This window comes from Vigna unguiculata, chromosome 3, assembly GCF_037176805.1.
Source record: "Vigna unguiculata cultivar grain cowpea cultivar isolate G323 ecotype 2 chromosome 3, ASM3717680v1, whole genome shotgun sequence".
NCBI classification, from domain to species: Eukaryota; Viridiplantae; Streptophyta; class Magnoliopsida; order Fabales; family Fabaceae; genus Vigna; species Vigna unguiculata.
Genome location: NC_140794.1, coordinates 13,805,004 through 13,823,496, shown reverse-complemented (window position 1 = coordinate 13,823,496; position 18,493 = coordinate 13,805,004). Strand labels below are relative to the sequence as shown.

Below are 18,493 nucleotides of genomic sequence, written 5' to 3'. Positions count from 1 at the left end.
ACTAAAAAATGTTGGAGCCACATACTAGCAGCTGATGGACAAGGTGTTTCGTCATCTCATCGAAAAGTGTATGGAGGTCTACGTCGACAACATGGTGGTCATGTCAGATTCACTCGAGCAACATATCGAAGATTTGGACGAGGTCTTGGCAACCGTACGGAAGTATGACATGAGACTGAATCCAGAAAAATGTGTTTTTGGGGTTGCAGGTGGAAAGTTCCTAGGTTTCACATTAACCCACAGGGGAATAGAGGCCAACCCCGACAAGTGCCAAGCAGTTGTTAACATGAGGAGTCCAGCCAACATCAAGAAGATACAGAGATTGGTAGGGAGGCTAACTGCGTTGTCACGTTTTATGCCTAAGTTAGTAGAAAGAATCCAGCCGATGCTGAGGCTCATGAAAAAAGCCAAAAATTCGTATGGGATGAGACTTGCGAGCAATCTTTCCAAGCATTGAAGGAATATTTGTCTTCTCCCCCAGTACTACAGAAGCCTAGCAAGGGGAAACCCCTGTTAGTATATCTACCCATCTTTACCAATGTTGTTAGCGCGGCCATTATACAAGATCAGGCGGGGGACCAGCGATCCGTATACTTTATCAGCAAAGCCCTACACGATGCAGAATTACTGTACCAAACAGTGGAAAAGGTAATCCAAGCACTTGTGATAACAACCAAACGACTACGACTGTACTTTCAAGGGAACGAGGTAATAGTCAAGTCTGACTACCCAATACTCAAAGTCTTGAGGCGACCCGACCTCGCCGGCCGAATGGTTGGGTGGTCCGTATAACTATCCGAGTATCATCTTCGATGTGAAGCTCGAGGGCCGATCAAGGGACAATGCCTGGCAGACTTTGTCAATAAATTAACAGGAGATCCTGACGTACGCGAGGAAGGTTGGATCCTATCGGTGGATGGCTCCTCAAACGCGAAAGGCGGGGGCGCTGGGATTGTTTTGCAAGGACCAAATGATTTACTACTCGAGCAAGCTTTGCGCTTTGGCTTTAAACCCTCTAACAATCAGGCAGAATATGAGGCATTAATAGCAGGGTTGACCCTTGCAGCAGACATGGGAGCAGATACGGTGACATGTCGAACTGATTCTCAATTGATCGTAGGACACTTGGACGACACTTTCCAGGTAAAAGACCCCCTCCTATTATGATATTATCACGTTGTGCAGGGCGTGTTGAACAGATTCAGAACAGCAAGCGTAAAGCATGTTGATAGAGCCAAAAATTCCAGAGCCGACTTGCTCTCGAAGTTGGCAACTACCAAAGTAAAGGGACAACATCATACAGTGATCCATGCCACACTCGACCGTCCTACTATAACTTTGGTAGAATGCAATACTACTGAGACAGTCGCACCAGAAGAGGAAGAGTGGATGGCTCCTATTATACAGTTCATTCAACACGGTGACACGGACAGAATTGATGACCCTATCATGCGTAGGAAAGCTTCTCGATTCACTTTGGTTGGTGAAGAATTGTACAAATGAGGCTTCTCCAACCCTCTGTTAAAATGCGTCACAAACCGCCAAGCCCAGTATATTATGGAAGAGTTACACACGAGGATTTGTGGCTTACATTCAGGATCCCGAACCATGGCAGCTCGGGTATTACGAGCATGATACTATTGGCCGACTATCAAAGAAGACTACGAGAAGTACGTAAGGAAGTGCACCTAGTGCCAACAACACGGTAACATGATACATCTCAAGTCATAGGAGTTGCACGATATTACCTCCCCTTGGCCTTTCGCCAAGTGGGGCATGGATATTCTAGGGCCCTTCAGCCCAGGGAAAGGTCAGGTAAAGTTCTTGTTGGTAGCTATAGACTACTTCACTAAGTGGATTGAGGCGGAGCCACTGGCCCTGATCACGGCCCAGCAGGTACAGAAATTTGTCTGGAAGAATATAGTGTGCAGGTTTGGCATACCAAGCATCATCATAACAGACAATGGTAGACAGTTCATCGACAAGGGGCTAGCTGAGTTCTATAGGGGACTCCATATACAACTTATAACCAGCTCAGTCGAGCACCCACAAACAAATGGGCAAGCCGAAGCAGCAAACAAGGTCATACTACGAGAACTTAAGAAGAGGTTGGGAGATGCCAAAGGAAGGTGGGCTGACGAGTTATTAGAAGTCTTATGGGCATATCGCTACACCTCGCAGTCAACAATACAATAGACACCCTACTGCTTAGCATATGGAGTAGACGCAATGATCTCGGTCGAGATTGGAGAGCCCTTTTTACGGTGCCGCCTGTTCGACAGGCATCTTAATGAAGAAAGTATGCTCACAAGCCTGGACCTGGTTCAGGAGCTCCGAGATCAAGTGCGCATTCGGGAGGAGGCATCCAAACTAAGGGCCCAGCACCGCTATAATACTAAATTCAAACCCCGATCTTTTCACCAGGGAGATCTAGTATGGCGTATGGCAAGTGCCGCTCGGAAGCATGAAAGAAAGTTCTCGCCCAATTGGGAAGGGCCATTCCGAATCAACGAAGCTGTGGGAAACGACGCATACAGGTTGGAGCACCTATCTGGTGCCCCTGTCCCGGCCACCTGGAACGCCTCACATCTCAAGTTTTATTACAGTTAGTTTGTCAAACATTTATTTTTCAGACTCTTTTGTGATTTCGATTGCGCAATAAATGATGTACTCTTTCCTACCTTGATCTTTTTTCCCTAAGGAGGGTTTTTGGTCAAGAAGGTTTTAACGAGACATCATAGTCCTAAATAAAGCATGATTATTTCATTATTATCCTATAATTATCTTATCTATTGTCAACAAATGCATATATCCCGATCAAGCACAATAAACGGTAAAATTTCGCACTCTGTCATGAGAAAGGAAGCTTCATCGAACTAGATGATCCCCCCATACCTATACCAATGGGAAAGGAAGCTTCATCGTCCTAGATAATCCCCCATACAAGCAAAAACCTAAGGTAATACACAACCATACAAAAGCTTAAGGAGCAGACGACCTAAAAGAAAACGCAATCCTGGCCAGAAGTGGCCGAGTACATCCCGGCCAGGAGCGGCCGAGTACATCCCGGCCAAAGGTGGCCTACCACATCACGACCAAAAGTGGCCGAGCACATCTCACCTTCACCTACAAATACAAATGGCTAGCGACATACAAAGAGGCACAAGCAGCAGATGCAAACACAAAAATCTAAAAGAAAGTTCGAAGCATAACATCCAAACATACAATGTGTGTTAATACATGTCCAACAAGTAGAAAATCAAAGCTCGACAAATAGTTTCTAAAAACTAGAAAATACAAAATAACATATCAATCCTCGGGGGAAGCAGTAGGTTTTTGTTGCCCAGCAATAGGGATGTCCTCCACAGCCATGACGGAACCTTGGTACACATCCTCATCAATATTAAAACGCCCATCTCCCGCGTCAAAGTTAAAATAGTGAGCGGCCTGGCGCAGGGCCTTGTGGAAACCTTCCTCATGCTGGGACATCACGTACCCCTCCAACTGGTAAATCCGACCAACTTTAATCGCTCCAAGGCCGCCTGGAAATCCTCATCTTTCTTCTCAAAATCCCTACAGCGCGTCTTCAAGACATTACGCTCTACTAACAGCTGAGATCGCTCATTTTTCACAGTTCCCAATTGAAGCGAAACCTCTTGCCTCCTGTTATTGGCCTCGGCCAATTCCCTCTGTAAACTCTATCTCAGTAGCCAGTTTGCTTGTCTCTGGCAGTTGGCTTAGCACTATGTTTAGATGGCGACCCATCACCATCGCCCTTGCATGAAATTCATTCAGCGCATACAGCACAGTCTTAGGACGCATGGCTGAAATAATCTCAGCCTCCTCCGACGATAAGGAAACCTCTGTGCCTTTGTTGATTTTGAGTTGCGCATCAAACATCGCAGACAAAGCGTCAGTCACGCCATCAACAGAGGAAGTGCCTCGAGACTTCTTGGGAGAGGATGACCGGGGAGTACTCGGCCTTGCGGTACAATCCCTACGCTTACTTTTCTTCTTCGTCGCCCTTCTAGGAAGTCATCTCCGCGGGAACACGACTAGCACTCTCACCTCCTTTGCTCTTCTCCTCCTCAGCTCCAGAAACACTTCTTTGCCAGAAGGACCAACAACAACCATGATATCTGCAAAAAAGAAATAAGCATTAGTCCAAACATACAAGACGCATCTTTATAGGGAATCAGACGAACATACATACCGAAAAGGTCATCGTGCGGACGATAGGAACTAAACACACCAATAATTTTCTTGGAGGAGAGTTTCTTGGGCAATTGGTCCAAATAAGACAGCACATACAGATCCTCCTGGGTAAGGGATGCTCTCGGCCAAACTCGATAGGGGGTGGGATGTTTGGTCCAGTAGAACGGGAATTTGGACTCGCCATTTTCAAAGTAAAAATATCCAGCCCCAGCGGACTGGATGACTACCTTAAAGAAACCAATCTTAAACCTTTTAAAAGATTGCGTATAAGACGCGAGTAGACACTGGTGGCTTTGACCCACTAGAGACAACCAACTAACCAGATCCCCCAGACGCGTATAGTAGTACTGCAAGAAAACCTACGGGGAGGGTCTCAAATGGAACACTCGACAGACCAGTCGGAACGCCTGAAGGGACGCCCAACTATTAGGATGCAGTTGGGTGGGTGCTACATTCAGCACCTGTAGCACTCCCATTGTAAAATCATCGAAGGGAAGACGCACATGCAAATCAGAAACTAAGGTAGAGTACATGTAGAAAAAGTCATGCGAATGACCTTCTCGACCGTGACACACACTATCCCCACTCCTGGCTCGCTCTACACTAATAATACGATCGTCTACTGTATCAGCTAGAATATCATACTTCTTACGAAAATCAACTATGGTGGCAGATTTACTAAACCTAGACAGAGGGAGTTTCACCCGGGGATCTACCCACTCGTACCCCGGGTGACGCAGGGCCGAGAACTCCTCGGCACCCACAGAGTCCTCATCGTCCCTCTGCACACTATCACTACACGGGGAGTCAGACATGGTCCCCTCCTCCTCAGAGTCGCTATGCCTACTGGAAAGATAATAAGCAGAGGAGGATGACATACCTGGGATGGCGCAGACAGGAAAGGCTCGGCTGGTGGTGGCACACATTCTAAATGAATCCTTTGCCTCACAACATCAAGACCCCACCTCTATTTATAGTGGACCACTCTCACAAAAGTAACCCCATCATCACCATGAGATCTCGCTCCATCCAACGGTTGTCGGCACATCTCCTTTAAAACTCCCCACCTAAACCATATCATTATTATGACAAGATAGCCTCGAACGGCGAGCCAAGTTAATACTTTCTCTTTCCCCATAATTAAAGCAAGTCTCATAAACGCAAGTGGTTGGGGACGCCTCGGCACCATTTCCAAAGGCAACACATCATAGCCTCTTGTGAACTTTGTTCACTACGAGCCTAGGGGGCTGGTGTTAGTGTATGGCCGGGTACTTCCCGGCCCAACAAGGGGAAACTGGTCGGGATCATCCCGGCCCAGGTAGGAGCGTCCCCACACGATGGCCCAACTGCGGGGGCTTGGATCCAGCGCAACGCTGGCAACCCAATAAGCGCAGTGGCCGTGTACTTCCCGGCCCTCTTGGCCGAGTACACCCCGACCCAAGGGGTAGCAGGTGGAACATGTGGTACAGAAGGGCATCATGCAATCAAACCCCAAAAAAGAAGGAGGTGATATGTGAAAAGTACAGAAGGAAGGAGTTGATATGTGAGAAGTATAGAAGGAAGGAGTTGATATGTGAGAAGGTAGGGAGATCCAGGGAGGAGCAGGAGGAGGTTCGACACAGAGGGTTCTTGAGATTGTCTGGTTCCGCACCGAAATAGTATCGATCAGGTACAGTTCTCATTTTAATTGAGATTGTACTTTGGTTAAAAGTGAGAATGCCAACAAATTAATTGAGACTTTACATTGGTTAATTTGCAAATCTACAATAATAATGAATTGAGCAATAATCTTTAGATAACTGATGATAGGTCTATTTTGAGAAAGTAGTGGAATGAATATATTTTTTCTTTATTGTTTTAGTCTTATTTGATCTTTTTCCCAATTTTATTTGATTAACCATTTTGTATAATTTTTATAAGTACTAATTTATTATAAATCAATTTTGCGTTAGTTAGGAAACGACTTTGAGTTATTTTACCCTTTCTATTTTGTTGACTACTTTCTAAACAATACTGAGACCATATTATTATTGAGACCAAACATATACTTGGATGAAAACATTTTTTTAATATAAATAACTAGATAAATCAATTAAACATAAAGAATGATTTAGATGATTATATCATCCATAATTGTATAAGGGTAATATTTAAGACATCTGGTGTACAATGAGGCTATAATGCCAACCTTTTGCATGTACTATACAAGTTATGCATCTTTTGTATAACAGTTAGAATATACCCTTTAAGTGTTTTCCTTAATTATGTTTATTCTTTGTTGATAAAAAAAATATCAAGGTAAAAATAAATATCCTATAAAATCAATTTAGATAGCCTTTTCAGATATCATGGTAGAAGGATGAGGCACTAAAACACAATTGCAGAATGTACGCAAGTCAAAAAAAAGAATAGCAAAATTCCAATGGAACTCATGTAGGATGCATGGCACTTGCAAGTCATGCAAAGAAGCTAAAGTAGGACTTGCTTACTTCGGGAAAATTTTTTTGTTTTCATCTCTTACATTCACTTAAATTCAAATATGTCCCATAGCTTTTATTTTGCTTTCTGTAAGTTTTATTATTTTCTCCAATATATATATATATATATATATATATTATTTTACGTTGTACATATAATATGCAATAATATACAATGTCATTCAAAATATAAAATATAAGATCAACTATAACATCCAAAACAAAGTGAAACGTTTCGGAAAATGATAGAGAGGAGAAGTACAACATAATAAAGATGATTGAAATTACCACATGAATAGGAAGGTCTACAACAGTACACATGACAGAATGATATTAATCAATTACTTCTCCTTAGAGCAATTATTAGGCCCGATTGGTTCTCTTATGTAATTAGAAATTGTTATTATTGCTACTTCAATCTATGTATATTCCCCGTGTCAAGTGTTATGTTAAACTAATAATTAAGCTAATGAAGAATAGTTAGATTAAAAAAGGAAAAATTAAAATGTTTCCATTAGCCGTTCAAATCTACCTTGAACTATTCATAATTTAAAAATTAAAATTATTAAAAATTTATTAGAAATGTCATATCATGTTACTTGTACTCTATAAAAATAATTCAAAAGCACTGTTTCTTCTTCAATATTTACCCCAAATGTAATATATATATATATATATATATATATATATATATATATATATGCCCTAAAACAAAACGGATTATTACCGGAGTTAGACGGTGAATTTGAAACTCTTGTCAATGAGAATACTCTTAGGTCCGATATCTTCAAGACAGGGAAAGGCACAAGTCATGTTCCGATCCAGCGACAGTCGAGAAATCGCCAATCCTCGGATACCAAAGTGAAGTATTTAGGGTTTATAATCGAAATAAATCAATACAACATAGAGTATATAGTATTTACAAACGAAAGATCTTACCTTCTGAAAGGCTTTTCAGAAGTGGATAACATAGAAAAATCATACGGTTGAACATAGAATTTCAGAAAAGCTTCAAAATCTTTCAAAAACTTAAAAAACACATCTTCTTACTAAACATGTCTGCATATAAACATATCAAAAAAATCATTCATCACTTCAATTAGCTACGGATATCGTGCAATGGCAGAAGCGAAAAATGTAAAAAGACATCAAACCCAACCACCATGTCTACATTCAAATCCATGGAAGGGTAGAGTAGTAAACTCCATCGCATACAGTAAACGGGAAGTAGAAGGAAGGACATAATACTTTACATATAAACTCGATAATTGGACAAATGTCGACATAATATAAGTGAGGGTAGGGACAAATGGACGATAAGAAAAGTAGAACAACAGTAAAGAAAGACTGTTTATGTATTAATGCAATGCATATTGCATATGACATTTATTTTATTTCAATTGTAGATACTTTAATTTTCTTCATCGGATAAGATAGGAATGCTTTGTTCGTTTCTGAAGAAGTTGTGAGGATCAACCTTGGTCTTCACTATAGCCAATCTCCTGAAATTGTTACCGAAATACTTCACACCCCAAATGCTGGCTTGTTCGTAGCTGGTGTAACCATTGTTATTAACCCCAATGTCAAGGTCTCGGTAATTCAGATATGCAGCTCTTGGAGAGTTTGAAACATAAGGTTCCATATATTTATACACTCTTCTAATCCAATTCATGTACCTTTGTGCAGCCTCTTCCCCATCCTCTTCCCAAACGACCACATAGTGAATATGAAATATGTATCCAGATCTGTGTGCGAATGCAGTTTCAGATTCCGAAATCTCATCCATTCTGCCTCCATAAGGGGCGAATTGAAGCTCACCATCTGGAACCTCATAAAGCAACCGCCATAACCCTTGTAATCCTTCAACAGGAATGGGTTTCCTCACATAATCAGATTTTGCTTTGTTTATTCCTGGACGAAATCGAGTTCTGTTCAGCAAAACTTCAGGGGCTTCATTCACTGTAGATCCAAGTAACACAGCATTCGCGAAGAGCACTGAGCCAATCCAACTAGTCTCGGTACAGTCTTTTCTGTCCAAACCCAACTCCGGTAAGCTCTTCTGCATCATTGGAATAAGTTCTTCTACACCACCTTGAAACATGGACACAAAATTGGCTTGTAATGTTTGCTTTCCATGTTCACTTGAATTTACCTTTTTCACGTCCACCCTAATGAATATGCGCTCGTCCATTTTATTCGCCACAAGCTGCCACTTTTGAATAATCTCGGTTGCATTTTCTTCCAATGTCCTTGCAACATTGAACACTGTCACAGTTGATGGAACTGGAACTAATTTTATCTTCCAAGCCACGATGACTCCAAAGCTTGCTCCACCACCTCCTCAGATGGCCCAAAACAGATCCTCACCCATGGCTTTTCTGTCAAGAAGATTACCATTCACGTCTATTATGTGAGCATCTAAGATATTATCTACGGCAAGACCGTACTTACGCATCAAGGATCCATAACCACCTCCACTGAAGTGGCCACCAGTGCCTACAGTGGCACACACACCCGCTGGGAACCCTAGCGTTTTGCTTTTCTGGCTAATCGCGTAGTAAAGTTCACCAAGAGTTGCCCCAGCTTGAACCCATGCTGTTCGGTTTTCTACGTCAATTGTGATTTGTTGAAGGTTGAAGAGGTCAAGAATGACAAAGGGAACCTCAGCAACGTAGGAGAGACCCTCATAATCATGGCCTCCACTTCGGGTTCGAATCTGCAGGCCATGACGTTGGGAGCACATTATGGTTGCTTGAATGTGGGAAACGTCGAGTGGCGTGACAATGACTTGGGGTTTTTCGCTTAAGTTGAAGAACCTATAATTTCGAATGGACGTGTCTAGTATAGAGGTGTATGAAGAGTTGGTTTGAGTGTAGACAGCATTGAAGATTGAGTTGGAGATATGGGGATAGTTGTAAAGACATTGAACAAACTTTTCAGGAGTATGAAGTGAAGGAGGTTCAAATGAAAATAAAAGAGCAATGGCAGTAGTGAAGGTGAAATAGGAGCTTAAATGCTTCATTTCTGTGGATGGTTTGTTGTTGGTTTGATAAAAGAGCAGTGCGGAGCCTCTAATTTATAGTAGTTTGGTATTTAATTTTGGAGAAAATTTTCCGTGTAAAATAACCATTTCCCCCAAAATATAATATCGTTGATGTTAACATCCAAAAGTAAAAAGTAAAATGAGAGAAATGTTGACCAACGTTAACAAAATGTGAGAAAGATTTTTTTGTTTTTTAATGGTATATAGAAGAATAAAAAAAAAACTTAATTCACAACTCATATCAATACTCAGCTACAAAATATTCTTTAAGGATGGTAACTTAAAATAACAATCATCTCATAACTTAAAATATTAATATTTAAAGAAAAATCTTTTATCTTTTAACTTAAAATATTATAAAAATTATACTTTGACACTCTCTCGTGGAAAAGCAATTATTGGAAAACTTATTGTAGCAATATATTAATATATATTAGTATTTTAAATTTAAATAAAAAATATATTAAAATACTACTCTGTGAAGTTGCCACCGGTAGGCTCAACTTAATGTATCAGTTTTCAATATTATAACAAAAATATTTTAGATAACACTCAAGGAGATTACTCGTATAAAAATATGGTCTAAATTAAGTAAAAGCAACATTTTTTAGATATAGTTTAAAAATTATCTTAAGCAACATTGATATAAATGTTGTTTGTAAAAATTATGGGCTAATTCATAAAAATGTAATCTAAAATACACTAAAAATTAAAGATTTTAGATTAAAATATTTCATACATCATTTTTTGATTGATAATACAAAACTTAATTTCAAAAACACAAAAAATTTTAATTTTAATTTTAGACCGAAAACGCGAAATACTTACAACGTTAAAAATGTGAAGTTTTGAGAAATAAATACATCTTACTTTTTTTATGAAAATTTTAAATAACAAATTTAAAATTATTTTGGTACCGAAAAATCGTTTTCTATTATCTACAATTGCACTAACCTTGATTATGCCTAAAAGATTATTGTAGTTATTAAATTATTAAAATAATTGTCAATTCGAAATAATTGTTATCGTCGTACTATAGTTTCCTAGGTTTGAGTAGTTGTCGGCTTGTAGAATCGAAAATTTATTGAAGAAATTAAATAAGGATGTTCGATGATTATTTTTTTATTTACAATATTCAAAATTTAAGGGTATATTTTTTCAGATAACCTCCTTTGTCATTTTAAGAACAGATGTTACATTAACGAAATCTTTTATATTAATATTAATTCTTTATATTTACTTTTATCATCAAATCATAATCATGGAAAAGTTTTTTAAGATAATTTTATCGATAACGTTGAATGAGTTAAATTTAAAGAATTTCTTAATGTGCCAGTTATTTATCAATTTCTACCAAATTCGAAATACTAGCTAGTAACTATTTAGATATTAATTTATAAAATAAAAAATTTATAATTTATCTTTAAATTAGTTTTTAAAATTTCTCTACCAAGATTTTAGCTACTAAAAATTAGTCACTAAATATTAATTACTAAAGAAATTTTGTTTTCTAAATTAGTATCTAAGTAAAGAGTAACCAATTTAGCAACCAATTAAAATTTTTTATTTAAAGTAGTGACTATTTTAATAAACAGAAATTTTTTACTTTGTAAATCGATATTTAAATCGGTAAACTAATAATTTTTAATTACTAAAATTAGTTATTGGAGAGATATTTTCTTTAAATGATTAGTTTTATTCATTCAACTTTTTGTCATATTTATACATTAGCTGAACTTCCAATAGATATATTGCTAATGAATTGTCAACTTAAAAATGAAATTGAATTATATAATAGTTTAGTTTATATATTTTACATACTTTCAGTATCATTTACGTGTTTAAATGAGAGCCAAATAGAATGTTGCTGAGATATTTTGCAAGTTTCGTCGCGTTAAAAATGTGATTGAATTATTTTGTACGTTGCATATACTACTCTGTAGCAAGGACACGCTCACTTCATTTTCGTGTTTAAACGAGCGCCAAAGAGAGGTGTCTTCTTCCTGGCATATCTCTCCCATAGTATCCTAGGAATTTATTGCCACATTTGCAAGCTAGGCCCACCAGACTTTACCAGAAAATGATTCATTTTCATTCAATTTCAAACAACGTCATCTAAAAATTCAACAACGAAATTACCATTTACTAAATTCTAATGTAGCCATAAGATAATCGTGTCACTGTTCTGCTTTAAATTGATTTTTGTTTTCATTCACTTTTAATTTCTTATCAAGTTCTGGTTCACAGTTGTCTTTTGTCTGGTATTAGTCCTTCTACCGGTGTAACGTACGGGTTTTTTTTATATGTAATAATTGTGGTAATAACAATGAGTTTTTGGATATTTAATAATCTATATGATGAGAATCTAATGTTTTAAAAAGATATTGAAGTGTATCAATAGAATAGATTAATTTAGAATGTAATTAAAGTGGTATGTCAAGTTAATATTTGATTTCATTGAATATTATTGTCAACCACCAACAACAAAAATATGACTAATACACTACTTTGTTAATATAAGAATAAAAAAAGAATAAATTACATACCTAGAATGTATCCTTTGGTATTGAAGTTCATAAATTCCTTTTGTACAGAAATTCCTTTTGTACACAACGACTTCTTTGTTCAACTTTTTCTGTACCATGATTTTCCTACATGGCAGAAAATAACATAAATAAATTGATATATATTTATAACAGTTTTGAAATGAAAAAAAAATAGAAATGACATACCTATAATTGATTTCTTTTCAAAGAGTTTCAAAAATTTCTTTGTACACAACGTTTTTAGTTGTGTTTGTTACCTTTCCATCTTCATCCAATATAAGTATTTTCAATCCTCTTTTGGTTTTGACTCTAGAAATAGCAACATATAGTTAGCCATGTGTGAATACAGGTTGTGGAAGATAAAGGCCGACTCTAGAAAGTGTTTGTCCTTGACTTTTGTTAATCGTCATTGCAAAGCATAACGATATCGGAAACTGTCTTCTTTGAAATTTGAAAGGCAACCCTGAATCAGATGGCACTAAATCCATTCTTGGTATAAAAATCCTGTCACCAATGTTTTTTCCAGTAATTACAGTTGCACAAAGTACATTCTTGCCTAAATGGTTGACTTGCAATCTTGTGCCATTGCATAGACCTTTCGCTTGATCAATGTTTCTCAAGAGCATAATTGGAACACCTGTTTTCAACTTCAGTTTATGATTTGGTATCCCTGAACATTTGATATCATTTAAAAATTCAGATGTAAACCATTTAGATTGCACTTCATCTTGTTCATCAGATTGGCAAGGTGTATCTGAACTTAAATAAGTCACCTCTTCACCACCAATTAAAGACAACATGAAATCATTTACTTGCTCTACAGAATCATTTGTTGGGCACAAAATTGCTCCATCATCAAAATAATTAGGATTCAACATGTTAACCACAAATTGAGGATAGACAAATTCAACCAATGCCAATAAAGGTAAATAAGGATCTGTTCTGGAATTTCAACCATGCACTCACCATTCTCATTTAGATCCATTTTCCCGTCTCCAATCTTCAATATCCAATCAGCAAATTCTTGAATATCATTGGCTGTTTCAGTATTTGATGTAGTACTTAATCTCATGTTCTTGGATAACTTTAGCACTTTACAACAATTCCATAACTCTGAATAGTTGATTGATGATTTTATGATATCAAACCTAGATCCTTTTTTGATAACTGGTAGAATTTGTCTAAAGTCACCTCCCAACACAACTGCTTTGACACCAAATGGTTTGTCTTTATTGGCATCATCAACGTTTCGCATAATATCTCTTAGTGTTCTATCAAATGCCTCAAAGCACATTCTATTCATCATTGGTGCTTCATCCCAGATAATCAACATTTTAGTTTATTGACTCCTTTTATAATATCATACCCCAATCTCATAACCTTTATGAGAAATATTCATTCACAACCTTGACCCTTAGGGATTATCATGCTCCCACGAACCTACCCGCTCGTGGTCCAACTCTACGGACCTCCCCGCCCGTAGTCTAGCTCTACGAACCTGCTTGCTCGTAGTCCAACATACGTGAACACCTACTATGAACCTCCCCGCTCATAGTAGCCTCAATAAATTTTAGTGATTAAAAGTTATTAGTAACTATTTAGATATCAATTTATAAACTACAAAATTATAATTTGTCTTTAAATTAGTTTTTAAAATTTATCTACCAAGATTTTAGCTACTAAAAATTAGTCATTAAATATTAACTACTAAAGAAATTTTAGTTTCTAAATTAGTATCTAAGTAATTAGTGACCAATTTAGCAACCAATTAAATTTTTTTATTTAAAATAGTGACTATTTTAGTAAACAGTAATTTTTTATTTTGTAAATCGATATTTAAATCGGTAAACTAATAATTTTTAATTGCTAAAATTAGTTATTGAAGAGATATTTTCTTTAAATGATTAGTTTTATTCATTCAACTTTTTGTCATATTTATACATTAGCTGAACTTCCGATGGATATATTGCTGATGAATTGTCAACTTAAAAATGAAATTGAATTATATAATAGTTTAGTTTATATATTTTACATACTTTCACTATCATTTACGTGTTTAAATGAGAGCCAAATAGAATGTTGCTGAGATATTTTGCAAGTTGCGTCGCGTTAAAAATGTGATTGAATTATTTTGTACGTTGCATATACTACTCTGTAGCAAGGACACGCTCACTTCATTTTCGTATTTAAACGAGCGCCAAAGAGAGGTGTCTTCTTCCTGGCATATCTCTCCCATAGTATCCTAGGAATTTATTGCCACATTTGCAAGCTAGGCCCACCAGACTTTACCAGAAAATGATTCATTTTCATTCAATTTCAAACAACGTCATCTAAAAATTCAACAATGAAATTACCATTTACTAAATTCTAATGTAGCCATAAGATAATCGTGTCACTGTTCTGCTTTAAATTAATTTTTGTTTTCATTCACTTTTAATTCCTTATCAAGTACTGGTTGACAGTAGTCTTTTGTCTGGTATAAAGAATAAAGCTGCAAGCAAAGCCATACAAAACAAATGTATGTTTATTATCTTCAAGGTAACAACTTTTAACTAATTCCCAGAATAATTCCAAAGGTTAGACATATCATGACTTATTAGTTTTAAGATTTATAATGAGTTATAAAATCAAGTTGACTAAGTAGCCAGAAAACAAAAAAAGCATAAATCAAACCAATATTATATGTGAATAAGTAGTATTAGAAAGAAAAGTCAAGTTCCAGAACACCAACAAATATGAATAAATATAAATGACAAAAAAAAAAAACTCAAATCTCACTAAGGTCTATATTGTACAAAAAATATCCATAACCTAATTATCATGTAAAGTTTATTTTACTAAAATTTAAAAAATAAATCTATGACTAAAAGTTCTAACTAAGAATGATGAAATTAAAATTATTTACAAAAATTTTAAAATAAAGAAATCCATTGACTTGTATGATAAACTAAACAAAATCTATGCTAGCAATATGAGTACCCGCACTTCATTTAAACATTGTCCTCGATGTGATAATGTCATACAGAAAGAAAATCAAAACCAACAAACAAAATTTAAAAAAAAAATGCATGAATAAGTAAATAAAGGAGCAAAATGAATATAAAACATTCCTCCATACTTTGAAACCTGTGAAATGTTGAATGACAGCGTCTTAGTAATGTAAACAAAATTATGGCATCTAACTTAATTTGGGAATTAATTTGTCAAAGTTTATTTTAACAAATTTTATATAACATAATTTACTCTTTATACTATTTACTAGACTATATTTACTGTTTCTAACTATATTAATTAAAAACAATACGAAAATTCTACTAATTAATATTATTGAAACCAAAATTTGGATGTACATACCTGAGCACATTCAACTGATGCTCAACAATTATTTTCAATGGGTTAAATATGTTTTTATCCATTCACTACTAAAATTTTAAATTTTAACGTTAGTTTGATGCATTATTTAGTGGCGATTAAAACCGCCACTATTTTCTTTTCTGTCAGTTAATTAACTGACATAAGATTTGGTGCCACAAAAGTATTTTAGCGTCGATTATTACAAGCGCCGAAATAATCGCCACTAAAATTATTAAAGTCGGTTATAACTGTCTCTAAATTAATTTTAAAATTTTATATTTAATATTTAGCGGCAGTTGTAACCGCCAATAAATTCAAAAATTTTAAAAATTTAATGGCGGTTATAACCGCCGATAAAATCATGATTTTTTTAAAATAAAAAATTGAAAAATCACTTTTTAATCCTTCATTTCTTGCGAAAAGAAACATTCCTCCCATGTGGGAAGGCCAAGCTAAATATGTGAAGACCTGGATTGTCACTATTGATCTCTTAAAACTTATTATACTAATATAATAAGTGGCATTTAATAAGATGAAAGAGAAATTACATTTAATATTCCTAAACAGGCGGCCATTATCAATGAAAGATCACTTCCAAATACGACCTCCAATGCTCCTGCTGGGAAACTACATTTAATAAATAAATATAAATAATTTTCTTATAGTCTCTGCCTCTCAATTCAATTTATAATTAATTTTCTTAAAACAAGTTCTTATATTAATCTCGACTATAGACTTTGACGTTAAATTTAGATTGAGGTGGTTACCGTGAGTTGGGTCTTGAAATGAGTAATCATGTAATCTATGAAAGAATCTGGACTTTGAAAAATCCTTGATCCAACGGAGAGAACTGGTAGAAGGTAATTATTGAGAAAATCGTTGGCCCCAACAATGATAGAGAAAATGAATTTCTTCATTATGTGCTCTTTCGCTTTTGATTCACCCAGCACTTTGTCAATTTGTTTCCTTGTTACGCTGAAGTAATCTATTTTAACATCCATTCCTATTCTATTCACCTGAAAACAAAATTATTCACACCAAACAAGTATATTCCTTATTACACAAAATGATCAAGACTAAGTTAGAAATAAACAGTAGAGAAAAAAATACTGACAAATATTCTTCCAGTAGCATTCATTATCCCCCATCCCGAAGCATAGTTCACTCCATTTAGTATGGTTTTCCTGTTGCATTTGGTGCTAAAAATGGCACAGCATAATTTGGTTATCCCAATTCCTCTCCTGAAAAATATTAAAATATAAACAACAACACATTAATTTCCATTCTTTCAACGACATTCCTCACACTTTATTGTTCAAGAATATATATTAAAACAAATACGGTATATAAGTATTCTCAATATTTATCTAAACACTTCCCCAATTCAAGACCATCCAAGCCCATTTTCTTTAACTGTTCTCTATATTTATCTGAACACTTCCCCAATTAAACAACGCCAAGGCAGCATCTTTTGAAATTTATGAGCAGCAATTCCAAAAAGTTCTTGAGCATCATTGCTTGCTAATGTATTGATTATGTTCTTGAACATCCTTGAACAGCCTTGCAAACTGGAGAAGCTAGTCCTCCACAGTAATAATCCTTTTTGCAGCATCTTCATTTCTGCTCTCTTTTGTACCCTTATTCTCAACACCAACATTTTGATTTCCACCGTCCCTTTGCACCTTATCCCCATTGGTTGTTGTTCCATCATAAGAAGGTTCTTGATCTGGACTGACCTCAGAAATATAAATCCTAAGCGATGCCTTCTCAAGAGCATACTTTTCAGCTATTAGTTCTCTAGTAGTAGTGATAATAACCAAATCACTTTCCTTATCCTTATACTTCACAAGAACACCCTTCAAACATGGAAACCGATTCCTAGCTATATATCCCTCACCAACTTCGCACTACAATTCACGGGTAATTGAGCCCACCTTATATCTTCTTCAAACACCAACTTCAACTCCTTGTGATCGTGACAGGTTTTTCTTCCGCCACAGGTTCTGAGCCCAACTTATTCCATTCAAAATGTCGCTAATCAACCTCATCCCACATCAAGATGCCTTTCTCCATGCTATCCTCTGCCTTGTTATAAATTTGTAGAACCTCATAAGAAAAGCTAGCATTTGAGTCCCTGCATGCCAATGCATAACACCAGCACAGCCTTGCTTGCTCAAACTTCTAATGCCCAAGAGCAAGATATCTTTTCAAAATGCATTAATTAAATTACATTTAAATTTAAAAGTTGAGAAAGGGTCAGATCATGTTAAGACTGACAAAATAGACATAGCACGTGTTAGGCTTGAATATACTTAAAGCAAGCATTTGCACTTAACGTATTATATTGGTAAAACTTTGATATCATAGAGAAACGTACATATAACAATGATTTACCTGTTTATCTATTAGCATTAGTCGCAACTAGTGACATTGCTGAACTAGTTCCAGTAGCAGGACCCTAAAACACAAACATCTTGTACTCTAAATGAGATTATGTTCACATCTTCACAAATAAACAGATCATGAAATATTGTCCTCAGGTAAGCATAATATGGTCTATCATCAAAGCTTAATGAGCGGTAGTAATGAAAGTATATGATGCAAACTTTCTTACAATAAGATGAAAGAGAAACATTTCACGCAATATTTTTACTTCTGCCATGTTTAGGAATTAGTGTTTGTACTCCAACAATTATGATTACATTCTCTTCAAACACAACACTAAATTACATAACACACTTTGGTCGAAAGTAATCTATCTTACAACCAGAGCACAGTTGACCTAAGTTTGACACTCACATATCCAAATCCACAAATATCCCCAATCTAACGTTTTTTTCTTGCTACTACATGTATAG

At 36.1% G+C, this 18,493-nt stretch overlaps 1 protein-coding gene and 1 pseudogene across 1 annotated transcript; both read right to left on the bottom strand.

The window, feature by feature from the left end:
- Positions 1-8,029: 8,029 nt before the first annotated feature.
- LOC114177341 (tetrahydroberberine oxidase pseudogene) lies at positions 8,030-9,755 on the bottom strand (annotated as a pseudogene).
- A 2,855-nt stretch (positions 9,756-12,610) lies between these two features.
- Positions 12,611-13,614, bottom strand: LOC114175958 (uncharacterized). Its single transcript, XM_085670259.1, has 2 exons — positions 13,248-13,614; positions 12,611-12,951 (listed from the first exon to the last, which is right to left on the bottom strand). The coding sequence occupies exons 1-2, from the start codon at positions 13,612-13,614 to the stop codon at positions 12,611-12,613; spliced, it is 708 nt and encodes a 235-aa protein (XP_085526385.1).
- Between the last annotated feature and the right edge of the window lie 4,879 nt (positions 13,615-18,493).

Coding starts and splice junctions, on each gene's coding strand:
- LOC114175958 (XM_085670259.1), bottom strand. CDS start 13,614: ATGTTGATTATCTGGGATGAAGCACCAATGATGAATAGAATGTGCTTT. Junction 12,952..13,247: donor AATGGATCTAAATGAGAATG/GTGAGTGCATGG, acceptor TCAAATGTTCAG/GGATACCAAATCATAAACTG.